The 20,807-nt window shown below is 42.5% G+C and overlaps 1 protein-coding gene across 3 annotated transcripts in view; it reads right to left on the bottom strand.

Annotated features, from left to right (window-relative positions):
• Positions 1–1,937: 1,937 nt before the first annotated feature.
• pkn1a (protein kinase N1a) overlaps positions 1,938–20,807 on the bottom strand; it is a 61,509-nt gene continuing 42,639 nt past the window's right edge. For 2 of the 3 annotated variants that reach the window (XM_012918664.3, XM_012918662.4), the window contains exons 4-23: positions 19,508–19,656; positions 18,731–18,851; positions 14,877–15,022; positions 13,928–14,141; positions 13,631–13,825; positions 12,903–13,012; positions 12,656–12,799; positions 12,346–12,421; positions 11,618–11,753; positions 11,229–11,355; positions 10,321–10,400; positions 8,798–8,873; positions 8,281–8,372; positions 7,826–8,002; positions 5,888–5,950; positions 5,131–5,207; positions 4,355–4,497; positions 4,067–4,174; positions 3,797–3,877; positions 1,938–3,597 (exon numbers count right to left, since the gene is read on the bottom strand). In XM_012918664.3, the coding sequence (XP_012774118.2) occupies positions 3,394–3,597; positions 3,797–3,877; positions 4,067–4,174; positions 4,355–4,497; positions 5,131–5,207; positions 5,888–5,950; positions 7,826–8,002; positions 8,281–8,372; positions 8,798–8,873; positions 10,321–10,400; positions 11,229–11,355; positions 11,618–11,753; positions 12,346–12,421; positions 12,656–12,799; positions 12,903–13,012; positions 13,631–13,825; positions 13,928–14,141; positions 14,877–15,022; positions 18,731–18,851; positions 19,508–19,656 (2,519 nt within the window). In that variant the 3' untranslated portion in view covers positions 1,938–3,393. The remainder of the gene's footprint in view (positions 3,598–3,796; positions 3,878–4,066; positions 4,175–4,354; positions 4,498–5,130; positions 5,208–5,887; positions 5,951–7,825; positions 8,003–8,280; positions 8,373–8,797; positions 8,874–10,320; positions 10,401–11,228; positions 11,356–11,617; positions 11,754–12,345; positions 12,422–12,655; positions 12,800–12,902; positions 13,013–13,630; positions 13,826–13,927; positions 14,142–14,876; positions 15,023–18,730; positions 18,852–19,507; positions 19,657–20,807) is intronic. The other variant, XM_004539252.4, reaches the window with a different exon arrangement.

Below are 20,807 nucleotides of genomic sequence, written 5' to 3'. Positions count from 1 at the left end.
CCAAAATGTGAACATTGGCATCCTCGAAAGAGTGTCCTTTTTTCCTTAAGATGCAGATGGACTGCTGAGTCTTGTCCTGTGGAGGTGGCTCTTCTGTGTTGTGCCATGCGCTTGTGAAGTGGCTGTTTGGTCTCTCCGATGTAGAGGTCTGGGCATTCCTCGCTGCACTGTACAGCATACACCACATTGTTAAGTTTGTGTTTTGGCGTTTTGTCTTTCGGGTGAACCAGTTTCTGTCTGAGCGTGTTGCTGGGTCTGAAATACACTGGGATGTCATGCTTGGAGAAAACTCTCCTGAGCTTCTCTGATACACCGGCTACACAGGGGATGACAGTGTTGTTGCGTCTGTCCTTCTTATCCTCCCTCGCTGGTGTCTGGTCTTCTTTTCTGTGCCTCTTTGCTGACTTTAAGAACGCCCATTTAGGATAGCCGCACGTTTTGAGTGCTTCCTTTACATGTGTGTGTTCCTTCTTTTTCCCTTCAGGCTTAGAGGGAACATGTTCTGCCCGGTGGTGTAGGGTCCTAATTACTCCAAGTTTGTGTTCCAGAGGGTGATGGGAGTCAAAGAGGAGGTACTGGTCCGTGTGTGTGGGCTTCCGGTAAACTTCGATGTTGAGTTTGCCGTTCTGTTCAATGTGCACGGCGCAGTCCAGGAAAGGCAACACAATAAGGTTGCACACATGTTAAAATAACTCTATCTGGTAAATTTCCCTGCAGGTAGTGGACATTTACTGAGATAATTTGAAGTGAAATGATTTATTTATTATTACTGGAATTTACTGTTTACATGGTGCTGAGAGTACATGAGGATAAGATGCAGATCAGCACTTATCATTGCGGATCCAGGCACTCGTGTTTCCACAAAAGGTCGACCATTAAGGACCAGTTCTGATGTTTTTCCATTGGTGATGCTTTCTTCTTTAGCAGCCGGTCAAAAGTCAGGGAGACTCCAGGAGTTGGTGCAAATACAGTGAATCCAGTTAAAGTGATTTGCTCACTAGTCTTGTTTGAAGTCCTGTGATATGGTTAAAACTGCCACGAGGAGTCTTTTTTCTTCTAAAATTCTGACTCACATATTAAAACAGATGCTCACTACAGTCACATTTTTGATGCATTTTTCTCTGATGTAATATCACGAGAAGAAGAAATGACATAATTTGACTTTGTCCATCAGGAGAATAAACTATTTATCCTCTAATTTCATTTTAGTCCTGCTCTGGCAGGTTTGAATGAATGTACTGAAAAATGTTGATACAGAATCTGTGATAATGGGCTGTATACGCTCACCAGCCATTTTATTGGGTACACCTTGCTAATACCATTTGAGAACTGTCTTAAAATGTAATCCACAGCATTACACAGCAGTAGCCTGAACCACTGATAACAGTCAGGATGGACCCATGCTTTCATGCTGACTTCAGCTCGTATAGCCATAGTGGTCTTCTGCTGCTGTAGCCCATCTGCTTTAATGTTCAACACGTTGCACGTTTAGACATGCTCTTCTACATACTTTGTATTTAGCAAGTGGTTCTTTTTTTCCTGACCTCACTCCTCTTACATCAATAAGACATTTTCACTCAGAAAACCGCCAAATCACTGTATATTTCCTCTTTTTTGGACTATTCTCTAAATTGCAGTGACAGATGTGCACGTTCTGCTTCTAGAGGTCTAGAGGTGCATAAGTGCACGTAGTTGCTGCCATGTGATTGGCTGATTAGATGTTTGAGTTAATGAGCAGTAAAACAGGCGTATCTAATAAAGTGGCCGGTGAGTATTTATTCAATCACTGCAGCAGGTGAGTAGCCATCTGCATCCTGCTCCATTCATTCACAAATACTAAATTAAACGTGCATCCATCTATACATTACTGTGTTATTTTTATTTAAATGAATTTGAGATGCCCCTTTCCCCCGTCCCATGATGACAATAAACACACATTCACTCACGGTTTTCTTTATAAAATATGTCATCTCATACTCACATGGTTCTGTACTGTTGTACACAAGACAGGTAAAATCCACACCACCGCACATACATCTTAACAACAAACCACTGCTCTTGTGTGTTACACAGGTTTTCACTGTTGGCTCATGGTTTTCCTACAGATATCATCAAAGGTATTACCAGAGGTCTACGCCAGCTCTCGCCTCTCTAATTAGCTCTACTGTGGAAAAGCAGCTCATGTTTGTTTTGCTTATGGCGCCCCGCAGAGTTTCCACAAGTACTTAGACATCAACAAGTTTCGGAAACCGCCACAGCGACCGCAGCAGCCAGAGCGTAACCTGTCAGGGCTTAAGCGCCGAAAACAGACACTAAAACAACTTTTACAGCCAGTGAGGTTAAAGATTTAATCGCCTCGGAGGGAAATCACTTACTTCATGTTCACAAAACTCTGGTAGCACTCAGGTGACTGGATGAACGTGTCTCCAAACCCATAAAGAGCAGTTTATTACTTGTACATCACAGTTTAGTGTTCAGATTTTTGCTTTTGGAATAATAAATGTTTTCCTCAAAGCTTTTATGCTGACGGTTATGTGTGTGTGTGTGTGTGTGTGTGTGTGTGTGTGTGTGTGTGTGTGTGTGTGTGTGTGTGCTACACATTTATATCAAATTCTTCCTAAAACCCAAACATTCAACTAAAAAGGACGAGTCAAATGCTCTTGTAAAATCCGAGCAACCCAAGTTTAAAAAGTAGTTGGTGGACATCCAAAGGAAGGTCCACTGCAGCGAAGCAGGACAGTGGTTCTTTACCCATTAGTTAACTAATAATACACCTAAAAGCAGTCAAAAGACTGATGGGTATCAGCTCTGAGTGTCTTTTTTTTCTCTTCCAAAAACATAGAGGAGTTTCTGCAGCACACTGTATCCCTCCTCGCCCCGCTGCTGTACACAAAGGGCCACAAAGTAAAACAAAATGCTTTTTTTCTGTGGAACAAATACAAGTATAAATGTAAGGCATTGGTATGAGAGGCCACTGAGCAACCCCTAAACAGTCAAAAGTACAAAAATACAGCAAGCTCCTCCTCTCACAGCTGCACTGGCGACTGCCGAGACGTCTAAGACGACGGGAAGAGACTTTTAAAAGTCTGCAAGATACAAAACCCACTGCAGTTTCGTACATTGACTGGAAAGGGGGGCCTTTGTTTGTGATAAAACATTATAACCCCAACTAATTTCTGTCCAGGCTTTCATTTGCTCAGTCCATGATCTTTAAAACTCTGCAGACACACAAAACACAGTCTCTTCGTCTTCAGTTTCATTCATTCACAGTGTAACAAGAAGCGACAGACGAGCACGGACAGTCAGCTTGAGACATATCTCTGTGCTCCGGCTGAAACTGTCGCGAAGTCGTCGAAATCCAACGTTCCTCGAGATCTGTTGGCTTCGGGTCCACTAGCAGAGGTCAGAGACGTAGTCAAAGTCCCGGAAACTGTCCTGGTCTTTGCGGGAGAGCGCACGGGGCTCACGTGGAGGCGTGAGCGTCGGAGGTTCCGTGGTGAACTCCTCGTCAAAGTTACTGACGTCTTCTTTGCCGCCGATGGACGGGACGAAGGGAGGGGGCAACTTCTTCTGCAGCAGCGCCTCCCAGTCCATGCTCTGGAGGGAGAGACGGACAAGAATAAGAGCAAGAAGAGCAGTTAAAGCTGCAATTCAAAGGGCTTCGAAACAACCACCATAACAGTCTGGCTGTAAACACACGAGAAAAACCTCTTCCACCTCTCAGTGTTTGCTAACGAATCTCCATCTTGCGTTCTCACCCCCAACAAGTTGCCTAGGTACCTTTAAGTCTACTTACTCTGAAAAATGGCTGCTTCTTCACCTCCTCTGCATCCTTCTCACCAGATCCCAACCTTCTCTCTGGGTTCCTCCTTAACAGCTGCACACAGACACACGAGAATAGGAAATGACGAGTGGCTATAACAGTGAAGCATCAACTGTCTGACTGTGAGTAAGTGAGGATGTCGGACTGATTCAGTGTTTCACGTGTAAGTGCAGCATTTGTCACATACAGTTTGTGTGCATGAGCGAGCGAATGTGTGTGTGTGTGTGTGTGTTTTTGCTTTACCCTCCTCATGATGCCAATAGCCTCAGTGGAGAGGAAGCGTGGGTAGCGGACTTCATCATTCACAATGCTGTCAAACACCTCCTCTTCATCATCCCCTGGGAAAGGAGACTACAAAAAAATACACCGGTCACACAAAAGCACAGTTCACTGAATCCACTTTTGATATTCTGTCATTTAAAACAAAATCAGCATTTAACTACAGCGAACACGAGTAATTAATCGGCACCAGATCAAACTAACACGTGGCTATAATAACTCCATGACCAGTGACAGAGGGCTAGCTCTTACCTCTCCCACCAGCATTTCATAGATGAGGACCCCCAGGCCCCACCAGTCTACGGCTCTGGTGTAAGACGTGTCTGTCAGGACCTCGGGGGCTAAAAACTCCGGAGTCCCACAGAAGGTGCTGGTCCGGTCACCAAAACCCATTCCTGCAGAAAAAAAACGAAAAAAATGATCTCTGAAAGCTAAAAGAGAAACAAAATCACTTCTTAATTTACCTGAACTTCAGATGATGAAAACCTGCCGCTCTGTACTGTTTAATCACTCATATTCCGACATCTGTTTAAATTTCAGAATCGAGTGGAGGTATTACGCCAATTTCCAACTGCTTTACTGGAGACATTTTCCATGATTCACAGTTCAAAATGAGGGTTATTTATCTTACACAGAGGCTTTTTTTGCAGCCCATCAGCCTATCCTCTGCCTCAGCCTCAACTTTCTCGTGATTGGGGATGTGGAGATACCTGCTGTGGTGACCCCTTGTAACAAAGGCTTGGGCAACAGCAGCTTTTTCATATGCTGACCTTATTATTTGATATTGAGGCCATGTTTAATATGGGCACCCTTCATTGTAACCATACAAACAGATGTTGGATAATATGGAGAAGCTAATAGGTCACCTATGGTGTTTCTGAGCTCAAGGCAGGGTTCGGTTGACCTGCTTTTCAGGCTCCCTGACAGACTAAAAACATCACACTGTTTTCCGGTTGTAAGTAAATTTGTATCCCGAAGCAAAGACAAAAACAAATAAAAGACCGTCTGTCAGTAATACACAGATCCACCTTCTTTGCAGAGTCCAAAGTCAGCGATCTTCACATAACCATCTGTGTCTAGCAGCAGGTTGTCGAGCTTGAGATCTCTGAAAGGGAGAAAACATGCAGGTGAGAATCAGTATCTTCGTACAGCATTTAGATACAAACTCTCTCTGTGAACTGACTGTAATCCCAGCAGACTGTACTAAACTGAGCCTGTACAATAATGCTCACAGCAAACGTCAGCCTGATGGTGCGACACTCAGTACCCCGGGGATGAATCCTACAGCTTCTGGATGCCCTGAATGATCCAGCATGTGGTACCTGATATTTTTTCAGCTTCGGGTTTTGTGTTATTCCTTGTTTGCGCCTTTATTTTGAAAGTGTTTCAGCCTTTGTGTGTCTCTGGGGTTTTTGGTTTCCTGCTGATTGTCAGTCACACCAAGTGTATAAACACTCTTTCCTTTGTCAGACTGTCTGTTTACCTTGCTCTGGTTTCTTTTGGATTATTTAACTTTTGGGATTTTCCTGCCCCATAATGAGGCAAAGTGTGTAAAGTTTCATAAAATAAACCTCCCACTGTTGAAGCTCCTATTTGCTGTATCTGGGTCCTCTAACTGAACTGCAAAACTTAGACTGACATTTCAACCTATGCTGGCAGAAATGTTTAGAAATTAAGAGCTCGATTTAACATCGATCTTTGACGTTTCTATTAGTCTGATGCTTCCTGAGGTGAAAGAAAGCTCAGTTTTACATCAGTTAAGAGGTTTGTGTGGGCTCGACTCACCTGTACACAATCTTATGGTCGTGGAGGAACTGAAGTCCGAGAACCACACAGGCTGCGTAAAACCTGAAGCCAAAAGCAGAGAAAATCAACCTCCAGTTAGACGCGATAAAATGGGAACTTCATATTAATAACAGACATACTGCTTTCAGACCACTAGCCACTGTAACCAAATCTGCTGTCTGAGGCCTGACAAACAGCTGCTCCCCAGCTGTTGAACTCCTCGGTATGGGGACAGCAGTAATAGTGCTGAGGGTTTTCTGGCATTATGTCCTTAAAAGACCCTGCACACCCACTGTAAACCTCATACAGATGGCTTCACTTATTTCAGCGGATCTTTTTAGACTGTGTGGGTGTGCTTATGCTGTGGCGTCTCCCTCATTTCTCTTCACTGATGAGAGTTTGGTGACCTCATGATAATCCCAGGATAAATTCAACTTGTGCAGAAATCTAACAAATAAACAAACATAACTTCAACAGATTTCTGGAGGATGGAAGGCCTTTAAAACATTCAGTCTAATACAGCGCATCTCTAAAAGGTTTTCACATCTGTCCTAATGCTCAGCAGCGCACATGTACAAATCATAAAATAGAATAGAATAATCCTTTAATTGTCCCACAAGGGAAAATTGGTTGTAACAGCAGCAAAAACAACGCACACATACAAACAGAACAGGACACAGAACAGAAACGCACACAAACATATTTACATTATGGACAAAAGTTACAAAAACAGAGTACTGTACAGTTATTAAGAGTACAGTACAGATAAAAATGGCAAACCCAGGCTGTAGTGTGCAAACAGAGCAGGGTACTGGAAGATGTTTAAGTAATTAAGAATATTTAGAAAAGGTGCAGATTGTGTATTGTACCTGTAAATCATGTTAGTATGTCTTGTGTAAGTATGGCTTATGTGCCAAGAGACGTGCCACATACACGGTACATAAGTTACTTTGAATTTAAAGATCGCAGACGGCTATTTCACACTAAATATGACCCTTTAATATTTGTACATGTATATGTTTTTCACCTCTCTTTCATTTTTTTCTCCTTTTCATAATTTCTTTTCATTACAACTGCCCTCTCTCCGCCCTTACTTCCTCCTCACCTGAAGTCTCATGTCCTGAGCTTAAATCAGGGCTCTAACACATGAAGACGTGCACAAAGATGCTTTTTGCTCTCAACTTTGTCACAGTTAGTTATTGTCAACAGATTACATATATGTGACCCTTCTATCTCTGGCTAAACAACAACAACAGTTGGCATAAGCTAACGTTATTCCGGCTAATGTTAGGCTCAAATGTCTAAAAAAAAAAATAAAAAAAAAATCACGCTTTCTCTTTGATAAACAGTTCGACTAAATTCTCATATTGTATCAGAGTTGGACAAAGTTAGATCCACTTCAAAGAAAATGTCACTAATACTGGCTAACAGTGGCAAAAGCAGCTGTTAATGTCAAAAAAGTTCAGGATATCCTCAACAACTCAGTTCAGTATCGCTTCACCGTCTCATCAACGTATCGATCGGACTCTTTCCACAAAATTTTACAGCCTCCTCCAGAGTAAATATAAGTCCACACATATTGAAAGCTGAGGTAAACAGTGGACTGACAGCCTACACTCACTACAGATGAACAGCGCCCTGATTTGTTTGCCCTGTGGGAAAAAGTGGGAAAAAACACTGGTGTATTTAACAGTATTGACTCCCACTCTGAGGTGAAGGTCGAGATATCGTGCTTGACGGATTCTCGTTAATGTAACTGATGTTTTAAGAAGGGATCTGTTTACAATCTCTGTGTTTTAATGTACATATGGGCGATTACTACATAAAATGAGTGTTTATAACTGATCCCTGAGGTTGACTAAATTCATCAGGACTAATCTCTGGGAAAGCCTAAAATTTGCATGGAAATACTTCAAGGATAATCCATTTATTACGTACACGGCCCGTGGCTCTGTGAAGACGTCTGTGTGGATGTGCATCATCAGGTCGCCTCCTGCTGTGTACTCCATAACAAAACACACGTGCTCTGGTGTCTGGAAGCACGCAAACAGGTTGATCAGGAAGGGATGGTGCGACATGTTGACGATCTCAAAGATGCGCTTCTCGCACATCAGACTAGGGGAGGAAGGAGAGAAGGAAAGAGTGGAAGAAGAGGCAAGAGGAGGAGAGAAAAAAAAAAGATTAGAGGGCCATTTAAACATAATTAGATAGTGTTTATTTTAGCCTATGAGAAAACCCACACTCAGCCCACAGATGAACTGTAATCACAGTGATTCAAGACACAAATTAAATCCTGTGAGTAAATCTACTACTGGAGCGCTTAATCTCTGGGCTAAAAACAACAACCACACATCACACAAGCACAGGGCTGAGGAATAAACATCAGCACACACCTATCCACCTCATCCCGAGCAACGATATCTCCTTTTTTCAGGGCTTTGATGGCATACATCGTGCCGGTCTTCTTGTACTCAGACAATAACACCTGTAGACACATAGACACACTCTGATTAACTCTAACACATATAAAGCATTGTTTTTTTTAAAAAAAATCTTCTTTTATTAGAGCTTTTAAAACTTCTCAGTGGATCCACGTGTGATATGGTTTCTCTTTCCCCCTGCAGTCACCAATACTTAAAATGTGGCCTTCATGTGCACCTAACAGCATAAGGAAAACAAGCTTTCTTTTTTACAAACTGTCTTTTATTTTTGTTTGCCTGATTGTAGTTGTGACAGTCACATTGTGAGAATCCACAAACAGAGAAGCTGTTAATCTGGGACTTTTTTGCTGTTGTGACCTTCAGTATATTTGAGGGAATAATAAGAAAAAGACTCTTGTTCTTTGTGTTGTTATTAATTGGTTCGGTTGTTCCAGTTTTTTTTTTTTTCTGGATTAGAAAGAAATCGTACCTTCCCAAAGTGTCCACGACCCAAAACAGCAATGAGCCTGAAGTCCTGGAGGGACAGCGGACCTTTCTTCTGCTTGCTGGAGAAACCAACAGGCACGGTGAGGAAGAACATTTAAACTAGACACCAAAAAGTAACAACTGCTGATATTACATGACACACATATAAGGACTGTGTACGTGTGGATAATACAAGCTGAATAATACATTAATACATACATGTAATAATGGGGAGCAGACATTTTAAGCTGCAACAGGAGGAAAAGCAGAGGATTTATCAAAAACATCAATGATTCTGTTTTATTCGGGTGTCTGAAGATTTTTGACAGCTAATAACGCAGCAGCTGCTCTCCTGAAAACGCCCAGCTGGGAGCGCTTGAGAGCGCTTGAAAGGCTTTGGAGGCACGCTGTGCCTCCAGGTGAGTGTTTGGTTGCTATGATACAGAAAGTACACAGACGTAATCTGCTGCAGGTACCTGACTCTCTGTCTGACTGCTGCTTTTACTCACACACGCACAGGAAACCAAATATTCCTCATAGTATTATTTTAATGTTAATACGCACACTTGCACGTGTGCACACTTGGACAGCAGCACTTAAAACTTGTGACAGAGGTTTGCTGTAGCGTTTCTCCCACTTCCACTGTGCTTAGACAGCTGGGTAAAAAGTGACAGTGGTGCATGCAGCTGGTTACATTTGTAACTCTCTTAAAACCAGAAAAAAGATAGATGTGTAGCGATGAGCACAGAAAAAATGCTCAGCCTGTCGCCATGCTGATGTCGCTTTGAGGACATCAGGGAAAAAAACAGAACACATGTAGTGGGTTTCCTCCATCCATAAGCTTCAGGCCTTTATGCTTGGAGGGTTGTAGGGAGGCTGAGGCGAACACCAGCAGATGGTAGGTAAGAGTCAGGGTCATTCATTCACACTTGCATTCAAATATTGAGCAATTCATAATTAACCTGTACATAAAAAGGCCTGTATGGTCTAAAGGCTCAAGCCCAGAAACATTCTGGCTTGGACGTGAGATTTAACCAGAAAGTCAAAGATCAGCTGCTCATCCGGCTCGTGATCTTTCACAATTCACAAGTAATTGTGATGTAGAAAGTCAGTTAGAAAATTTAGGTGTCGTTGGTTGGGTGTTTTAGACAAAGTAATAAGAATTCAAATCCACTGAAAGACCAAAACAGCTCAAACGACCTCTGTACGTTTCCTAACCGGAGGAGGCCCTGTGATAAACGCAGGATACGCTGGAGAGATTGTCTCTTGGCTGGCCTGGGAGGCTGGGGGGAGAGAGGTCTGGGCTTCTCTGCCCTCACAACCGAGCCCCAGATAAACGGCATAAAACAGATGATGGCTGGTTTTATTTCCACCTGTGCTTTTCCTACTGCCACATTTCAAAATGTTTTTTTGTCTGATAAACTTCATCCTCATTATTATATATCATCATTTATCATTAAAATCCAAACAAATCCATTTTAGAAAACAAAGAAGTAAAAGTGTTTCGGTGAGTGTGCGTGCGTGTACCTGCTAACTGAATGGGTTCGGACAGGGGACTCAGGGGCGAGGTCTCGGGGGGAGAGGGGATCGATGACTAGATGTTGGTCCTATCGGAGGACATGCGAGGGAAGAGACAAAAAAGGAACAGACGTGCAGAGACAGAGATTATAAAACAACATGAAATGGAAGACAGGAGACGCAGTCTGGAGCTGATGGTGACTGACCCTGCGCTGGATTTTAAATCTTTAAACCCCGCAAATACCAGGTCGACCACAGTCCTTTACATCCAGGTGTGGCTGTGCTGCTAACAGGAAGGACACCGTAACAGAGCAGAGAGTGGGTCGATTTTACGTCTCTGTTCACATCAGAAGGAGAGCTGACGTAAAGCAGCAATATTTGCAGTATTTACTCATACCGTAAACTCTTCCTCTTTCAGTCATTTTCTTGTAAATCAGACTCATGTCACATGACCATTATTTAAATGTTAAATGCCTAAAATTATATTAACTTAATAACTAAATCTCCTGTCATTAAAATGATTTACAGGCTTATGTGACTTTATAATGATGGAGCCAAGTCTAACATAATTATTTTTTCTTTCACAATCAGTGTTCAAAAAAGGAGTGTTTGTGCTCCTGCAAGCTACCTGGGAGTTAGACAAGGTTAAGGCACTAGAACACATCCCAAGCCCTGAAAAGTACAGTGTGCTTACAATGTAAGATGGGGAAATATTTGATTTTATTTATTTGTAATTTTTTCTCTGATACTTGCCTCCTTTCATCGAAACTTACCCAGAATGTATACATTTTTAAAAATTACTTAAACTGCATTACTTAACACTACTTGTATTTGATGCTGTTATGCCTTTCTTTCCCTGCCAATTCGAACTTTTAGTTTCTTTTTTAGTTAGGAAAGCCCCGTCCCTCATCACACACCTCCCCTAACTCCCGGGTTTCCTCTCGCTCCATCGGTCTCACTGGAGTGTTAATGTCCATGTCTCTCTTGTAATCGCCTCTTATTGGAGAGTCGCTGTCCAGACTCAACTTTTCCACTGAGATCTCCCTGAAAGACCAACAAATACACACACACACAAATAGACCAACGTGTAACACAGACAAACAGACAGAACAACACAGAAGGGTAGTTAGACACGGGGCTGGGAAGGCATCGTTTGCTTTATTCTTTGTCTGGAAACAAAAGGAAAAAAGGTTCAAGGAAAGCTGCTACGTTTGATAGCAAAGTCTGACTGACGGTTATCAAACGTCACTCCCGATGAAAGACCGAAGCGTGTGCACCTGCGTGTACATATCTCAATGCGTCTCACCCAGAGTTGAGTGTCAGGCTTTGTGCGTTGGGACTGTAGGTTCCTGAGTTGTTGACGGTGGGGATGGCGTTTCGAAGCAGCCTCACCCACGTTCCGATATCCACGTTCATCTGACGAGCCCGGAGGAACGCCTTGCCTGAAAAATGCACAAACACACACATCTAGTCAGAGTCAGAAATTAATCAAACATAACATTCAGCCACTAAAACTATTTTGTTTCTGTTCAGGAATGCTGATATTTAGCATCTTAATAAAAAATGTTAAAATTAAAAATGGAAATTTCATAGATGAAAACAGAAATAATATTTCAGCATTAAAAACATAATGTTAATTTAAGAGTTTTCACATACTGGCAGATTAACAATTACAAGATCATAAAAAAATATTTTTTATAAGACACGTTTATGTTTTTATAAGACAAAAAAACGCCAGACCTTTACAGAGATTAGCTCAAGTTTTTATATTCTGTTTGCTTTCCTATAGAAATGAAGGTAAAAAAAAATAATAGTCACCACTAGAGGGTGCTGTGGTCTAAATAAAAAAAGCAGGGAACTGATGGCATAAGCAGTTGTATGTTTTACTGCAGGTAGTGTCCATCTTCCTGTCATGATAAAACTTTTAAAGTTTTACTGTTTCTCCATATAAAACTGCCCTCAGGCTGCTGAGTAGAAAATGGAAGAGAAATAGAAAATGTGTAATGTTTCTTCGCTGCTCTGTCTGCTCCCCACCTTGTTGCTTAGAAAAGACTTTCTTCTGCCTCCGCAGGCGCGGGACTCTCTCAATAACTGGGTTAAAGAAGGTCACCTGGAAAACACACAAAACAAAACATGAAAAGAAACGACCAAAAAAACCCACCCATATTTTATTTTTACGCTCAGAAACAGCCTTTCAAGTGTGACGTATCAAAGCAACGCTTTCCAGCACAGGTGCATGTGGCAGCTCACGGGTGGGCGCGCACATCTGAGTGTGTGTTTGAGTACGAGTGATTCGCCATTCATTTCGCTGTTTCTTTTTTGCAGGTGTGTGGTATGTGTGTACCTCAGCCAGCAGCAGGCCCTGAGGCTCCAGCTCCAGCTGAACTCTGTGCTTCTGGTTGTCCAGGAACTCCTCCAGCTTCAGGTACTTAAGAGCGCACAGCGAGCGGTAGTCCTTCCAGTAAACTGCGATCTCCATCTCCCTCGACTGAAGCGCAGGCACCCAGCGGTATCAACAGAGAGAAAAGCTGCCTTAAATAAACTCTTTGGTGCCTGCGTGCAAGTTTGTGGGAAGGAGATTGTATACTGACCCTTTCAAGCTCCACAGTGAACGTCTGGTCCCAGGCCTGCTCTCCCACAGTCTTCCAAGCAGTCTGACCCACCACTGTGTTATCCAGCTTCAGCACCGCACTCACCTCAGCTAAACACACACGCAAACCAATGATTTCCTTCATTAATGAATCCAAAAATGCACAAAATAATAAAAAAAAATTAACGCCGACCAATAGGTTCCTTTGAGATATGGAAAAAAGGACTAAGACCTTATAAAAAGCTGTTTGCAAACTGCCTTTAACCTCCTAGGACCTGGCGTCCACATATGTGGACATCATATTTTGGGTTATTTAGACCAAAATACTCAATTTTGCTCTACATGGGCCTAATATCCACTTACGAGGACATTTTACTGCAACTGTTCTATCAAAATTTTAAACAAATATCCTCATATGTGGCTCTCATTTTTCTTAAAAACAAAAATAAGGTAAAAAAAAAAATCTGGTAATTCTTTGTTTTTACTTTCATCGGGTCCCAATATGCCCAAATATCAAAGAGAAATTAAAATGCATGTTGTGGAGGAGTTCAAGTCTTAGGAGGTTAAAGCATCTGTCACGACCTGACAAATAATATCTAACCTGATGAGCCTAAAGGGACCCACGACAAAGTTGAGGGGAAAAAAAGCCAATACAGCCAACAAAGAAGACATAAAAAGCTGAAATGAAAACCTTAAATGCACCACGTGCACACTCATACAGTCACTCACAGGAGAGCTCCTCTGTCTTGCTTGGCGTCTTCCCGCTGACGGAGCCACTGCGTCCGTAGAGCCCCTTGCTGCCCCTCATGAAGGACCGCGTGTCTCCGGGGCTGTAGCAGGGCAGCATGAGAGGTGTCCCTTTATTGCGCCCTGGGACCACCTCTAGTAACCCAACACAGCCCAGCAGCTGCACTTGTAATGTACCTGAAGACAGAGGAAAACAATGTAGGCACAACCTGAATGCATTCCTCGCTTCTGTACCTTCTTCTTCATATTGTAGGATTCTCCTGAGCCTGTATGACATACCAGTGAGAGGCGATGGCTTGCTGAGGGTAGTATACTGGTTTTGAAGGTAGGGGGCGCCGTGGCGGGAGCTGAAGGCAGGTGAGGAGGCCAAGACCAGCTCCTCTTTGATGATGCTGGCCTTTGGATGGTCCTCTGGCAGCTCTGCCAGGCGCTGGTCAAGAGAATCTCTCAGCAGGTCCAAACGCTGGGAAGCCTCGCTCAGACGAGACTGTGCCTGCAGAGCATCGAAACAGACGATATCTACCTTTTAAACTCTCAGACAGACATAAAAAAACAAGAAGTCCTATGCTACTTCTCAGTGCACACATATCACAGTAGCACACCTTAATTTAATCACATTTTTTGTGACCTGCTGCTTTTAAGTGCATGCAGAAAGACAATGTTAGGCTTGAGCGAGTTTTTATGTTCATTTATAGAGTAAGTAAAGGCGTGCGAGTGAGGATTCAAACGGCAGAACTCTCACGGCATGTGGTGAGAAAACAAGTGGTTCATTGTCACTGTGGGGGTAAAATGCAGCACGTTACGCGGCAGCTGCTGTTGTGAGGCTCTCTCTCAAATATTTTTATGAACAGATTGCAGAGTTCAGCAGCTGAAACTGTTCTGCGAGGGATCTGACATCACGGGACACTCCTGCTCTGAGTTTCCTCGACGTATAACGAGAAACCATATCAGACCCAGACAACTCAAGATGCCATAATGTTGGTGAACAAACAAAAAAAAAAAAAAAAAACTGTTGATAAGAGATCAAATTTTTGTGAAGGATCTAAGGCAAAGCCAAAGATAGCTGAAGTCTCAGAAGTAAGAGATAGCGGAAAACAAAAGGAGCAGATCTGAAGAAGATCTACAGGTGTGTGTCAGCATGATGTCATCGGTACAGCTGCCGTCTCACACGTGTCTGTGTGCGCTTTGAAGTGTGTGAAAGCGAAACATCAGCAGGATCCGCTCTAACCTCAGACAGAGCTTTCTTGTCCTGAACTTTGCTGGCCCCCAGGAGCCTGAGGACGTTTTTGGCCCCCTCAGCAACAGCATGCTCCACCCTGTAGTGATGTCTCAGCTCTTCGATACGCAGCTCCATCCCGCACACGTCTTGGTTACCTGCGTGAAGGAAAGGGGCAAACAACATTACTGCACAGCCGACACGATGGCAATCTCCTACGCAGTCTCTGTGCTGCGCGCGTGGCAGCTACGTTAAGGCTTTCCTGTTTTGCCAATGGCGTGTTACAGGGAACTCCCCTGGGCATACTAAGTTAGGTAATGCCTTAATGCCTGTCATGCATTACACAAGAGGCGAACAAAGAAAACATTAGCGAGGCCTAGAGGGAGGTAAGCAGCCTCTGACTGTTCCCCAGCAAGCAGTGCTTAGCATAATTCCAGTCTCTCCTTCCAAATAGCCCCATATCCCTGCTCTAAAAGCAAACAGAGCAACCAAACAAAATAAGTCTCTCACCTATTTACATTTTTAAAACAGCTAGCAAGACTAAAGCAAAAACACTGCTCTAAATTTGTAGCTTCATCTCTGCTTTTCTCAGAAATATAGTACCTCATAAATGTACATTAGTGGGAAACAGAAAGTCTTATAATGAGATGCAGTGCTTTCAACTCAAAATCTAAAAACATGCTCAAGCTCCCTCACTTAAAAGACCAGATATGAGAATCAGCATAAGAGCAGCACCCTACAGCACAAATTAGAGCAAAGTGCTTAGCTTAATGGCACCAATACAGCCTTCAAATGATGGGCAACAAACTGAGAGCACTCAGATATGGGAAGAGCCGGAAGGAGGTGTGCGAGCGTGATAAGGAAAAGGACAATTGGACAAATGGCATTCAAAGATGATGCATTTGACTTTCAAACACCAGATTGGTTTAGAAGAAGGACAGAAGACCAGGATGGATGGTTTTTACAATTCTGAGCTGCTCAAATAACTGCAGGAGACAGAAGAGAAAGCAAGGACAGGAGGGAGGTAGGGGTGGAGAACGAAGTGGGTGCTTTTATCTCCTAATAAGGTGTTCTGCCTGGAGCCCAGACCTCTGCTAGATGACCCCTCCACCGGGTGTGGTGCCTGGAGACTGTCTGTGTACACCATACACACAGCCCTGTGATATGGTGTGTGTGTGTGTGTGTGTGTGTGTGTGTGTGTGTGTGTGTGTGTGTGTGTGTGTGTGTGTGTGTGTGTGTGTGTGTGTGTGTGTGTGTGTGTGTGGTTTAAAGAAGAGAGACAGAATCAGAGCCAGAGAATATACAGCCGTGGTTGCTGTTAGAGACAATCAAATAGAGAAGAAATACAAAGGGAGGGGTGTGTGGTGGTTGATCAATTTAGTCTGATAAACACGAACATTAGCTCAAGCTGAAATTGTAGTTTAAGAAAAAGCCAAATCTGGCTGTGCAGCATCATTTTAAACTCTGCTGGAGAACCATTAGCTGCTGCTAGTATAACACACCCCTTTGTGCTCAGTATCAGAGCATGAAAATCCAATTAGAGATGCACAGACTGTTGGATTCTGGGTCAATACCAACACAGATGTTTACAATAACACTTTACGATCACAGCCAATGGAGACAGTGTACTGTTTTTTCACATTTTGCCTGCTTTGTTGTTAATTATTCCTCCTTTTATTCCAGTGAAGACAAGAAACTAACATTTTAGAAAGATTTAACTGGTGTAAAACTGATATGACAACAGATTTCAGCCACTGATATTTAAATGCTAGTTTGTCAGCCAACACACATACACTCACCTACTGCTTCCCCAAACCATTACACCACCAGCAGCAGCCTTAACCAATGATTCAAGGCAAGATGGATCCATGCTTTCATGTTGCTTACATCAAATTCTGACCCTACCAAGTAAATGTACAGCAAAAATTGAATCATGAGACCAAGCAATGATTTCTCATGTGCTACTGTCCAGTTTTAGTGAGTAGCCTGAACTGTAGCCTCAGTTTCCTGTTCTTAGCTGACGGGAGTGGCACCCAGTGTAGGCTTCTGCTGCTGTAGCCCATCTGGGTTCAAGGTTAGCATTCAGAAATGCTCTTCTGCATACCTTGGTTGTTTCTGTTATTTTACTACTAGCTCAAAGCAATCTGAATATTCCTCTAAACAAGACATTTTCACCCAGAGAACTTATGCTTTTCAGAACATTCTCTGTAAACCCCAGCTTTCTTCTCCCATTCAGATGCTCAGTTTGAGCTTCAGCAGCTCATTTTGACCACAACTTGATGTCTAAATGCATTAATCTGCTGCCATGTTACTGGCTCATTAGATGAGCTAAACGGATGTACCTAATGAAGTGGACTATGAGTGTACGTATTTGTAAACGATGTTCGTATATGTTGATACTTTTATGCTGCCAAAGCTGTGGCTTGGCTGCATTGCTTTTCATCCTTTTAATTTTCACTTTTAAAACAATTTCAGAGGGCTAACATTTTAAATACGCTGCTGCTTACTGTGGTCATTAGCCTCTATATGACTATTTATATCACGTCGGAGCAGTGGAAAGAACTCCAGATCATTAAAAACCCTTTAGGTTTTCCACATGGAGGACACAGATGGATAAAGTATGCCCTTAAAAGGCCCTTAAATAATCCTTCCAAATGGACATCATCTTCATTCCCTTAGAAGACACCCTGTCTTTTAACAGCCATCGGCGCTCGTCTGACAAGAGCAGAAAGGAATAGATAGCCCCAACGGGAATATACCGTCTTTAAATCTGTTTTTTACTTCCACCCCCTCCCATCGCTCTCCCTCTGCTCTCCTGGTACATTTTACCAGACTATTCACCTCCCGTGACCGGCATCAGTCGGCCTGTTTTCCCAGCAGAGGGGTCTTAATGGTCCACAGCACTTAGTGCCCTATAGCGGCATGTTCACCTGCCCTGGCATTGATCGCCCTGCCACAACACATAATATGAATGTCCAACAGTAAAGGGAGAAAGCACACAGTTAAAAAAAATAAATGTTTGTTTGACTGTATCTACAACTGCACTTCGGTATGTGTGTTTATATCCATGCAACTGCTGCACACCTGATGTGTTTCGTTAACATGAAAATAAAGAGACTTTTAATCTGCCCACCACATTTTTTGTAGGCTTTTTTGTGTGCATCTTTGTGTGAATCGAATTGATTGTGCTAATATACCAGGTGGGCTATTTCACAGGCTTTTCTGTCCCTTATTTGGCCACCACACCGATATAAACAGACACACACACGCACGCACAGCTTTCAGCGCGTCAACTCCAACTATCCTCTTCATCTTCTTCTCCCAGGCAGAGAGATGAAAACAGAGTCGGCTCTTCATTGATCTGTTTATGCTCTCTCATGTCTGCTGTCTGGAGCTGCTGCTCAGGACAAAACGTATTACACGCAGAGAAGAAGAAAAAAGAGACTGCAAATGCCACAAAGGGATAGTGAGATTGAACACACCTGACTAAAAGCACCTTGTCACTGCCAGCTGACCACAAGATTTAATATGCGATCGTTTAGTTCACACATTATGTAAGTACGGGCCAACTTAACACTCTTTCTGGCTTTATATGCAATAGAGCAGGTTGGATTTAATTTCTGTATCCACACTGATTTACTGCCAACAGACCAATTTACTGTGATTTGGATCAGCAATGGGTGTACTGATGCTTTATGGTCCTGACTGTGTAATTGTAACCTCTGATGGCTCTCTACTTTATAGACATATAAAAAATGCACTAAAATGTACCTCGGGAAATGAAAAGACCATGGTCAAAAAGCACAGGTACTACAAAAGAAGAGCAATCAATGTGGTTAAATGTGTCTATATCCCTTTAAACTCACCCTGTGTGTCGTCATTATGCTCCGTGGCCTGAACAGCTTTTCGAATTTGCATGCGGATGATGTCGATCTTGGTCTTACTGTCCTGAAGCATCTGCTGCGCCGTCTGCAGCATCTTCTTATCCTGGGGAACCAAACAGTAAGCAAGCCACATCACAAGACAGAAAAAGTAGACAATTATAACTGTCATTAAGACTATGCACCAGTTAGTGAACATCACAACAAGGTTTTCCTGCATTTACTTGCCATCAGATTAAACATTATAAATCAATAAATCTAAAGCTAAAGATATAAAATCTTTAAAAAAAAGAAACTAGGATGTATATGAGACAAAATATAAAAAAATATTATAAGATCCTGATTATGAGATTATAAGATCTCACCATATATATAAAATACAAGGTTAAAGGAATGATGTTTGTCACTTTACAAAAACAAAAGCAAATAAATAACTAATTCTACTGACGAATCAACAGGGTGCCATATCCCTGCAGCAGTAAGACAAGTGGAGATGGAACAGAAAGGCTAAAAGACAACGAAACAAAGGCAATGTATATAGTAATAAAGGTAATCAGGTATTTATGAGTCAGCAGATGGCAAGGTTACTAACATGAAAGTGTGCACACAGTCTGCCACTTGGGAGGGGGGAATCTTTGTCTTGGACATTTTAACCCTTGCAGTCAGTGCTGTACACTTTCTCCTGTTCAGCTGTGCTTGACAGTGTGTGCATGTGTGTGTGTGTGTGTGTGTGTGCATGTGTGTGTGTAGGCTGTTCCGTACCTTGGTGGATCCATTGGAGTAAACAGGGATCATATTTTCAACTCCCTGTTTGACTTTGAGCTCAATGTTGAGCTGTCTCTCCAGGGCTGCGATGCGTTCCTTGTGGGCTGACGTACGACTCTCAGCCCCCGGAGACTGAGGACACTCATCTGTGGCAACAAGTAAAGGTTGGAAAGTATAAAATAAGGAACAAGATGAGGGTTCACATGGTGTGCTCTAAAGTGAAAATACCCTTTAGGGAATTACAAGAGTACTCCAATAACATTGCACTGTATTTCTGTGTGGAGAGTACAGGAAACTGATCCAGTGACTTAAGATCAGAGATCAACCACAGCCATAAGGGAAGAAACAAGCTGTAGCAAACAATGTCAAGCAAGATGATATAATATAAATAATAACATAAAAATTTCTATGCAGGCGCTGTGGAGAGCATCCTCACACAGAACATCACATCCTGGTATGGAAACAGCTGTGTCGAGGATAAAAAAGCTATTCAGAGAGTGATCCGCGTGGCAGAATGCTGCTGCAGGACTGCTCTCCCTTCCCTACAGGACATTTACGTCAGGAGATGCTGGACTAGAGCAACTGAGATTTTGAAGGACCCGTCCCATCCCAGCAACGAACTGTTCCAGCTTCTGAAATCAGGCAGAAGGTTCTGCACCATCCGAACAAGAACAGAGAGGCTCAAGGGGAGTTTTTATCAGGCCATTCGTGTGTTGAATACTCATTCACTGTATATATAAAGTTCTGTCTGTCTCTTTTTTTCTTTGCACAGTCGAGGAGCGTATCAGGTCACATTTCACTGCGTGTTATACCTGTATAACCAAACACGTGACAAATAAAGAATCTTGAATCTTGAATAAGCAAAAGCAAATTTTCTAATAAGTTGTAAAGTAGGAGGAAAAGAAATACTACATGACTGCAGATGCTGAGGACTGAGCTCATACTAAAAATGGCTTCCCTTGTTCATGTTATACAAAGTTAGATCATTATGTTTTGAGTCTGTGCTCCACCACATTTTACATCAAGCAATCAGGATGTGATTGAAGTGTACGCTGAGCTTTAATTTAGGGGTTTAAGACACATTTAGCATGAACTGTTTAGGAATTACAGCACTTTAAATACACAGACTTCTATTCCAAGAGGCTCAAAGGAAATTGGACAAACTAACATTTTAAATATAAGGATTTAAAAAAATCCTTTGCAGTTTATGACTGTCTATAATCCACATCATGAAATGCTGTGTTTGCTCTCTTGAGATGCACACACAGCATTTATTGCAGCCACCCTCAGTTGCTGC

Source organism: Maylandia zebra, linkage group LG6 (genome assembly GCF_041146795.1).
Source record: "Maylandia zebra isolate NMK-2024a linkage group LG6, Mzebra_GT3a, whole genome shotgun sequence".
NCBI classification, from domain to species: Eukaryota; Metazoa; Chordata; class Actinopteri; order Cichliformes; family Cichlidae; genus Maylandia; species Maylandia zebra.
The sequence above is the reverse complement of the archived record's forward strand: the minus strand, read 5'-3'. Positions and strand labels throughout refer to the sequence as shown.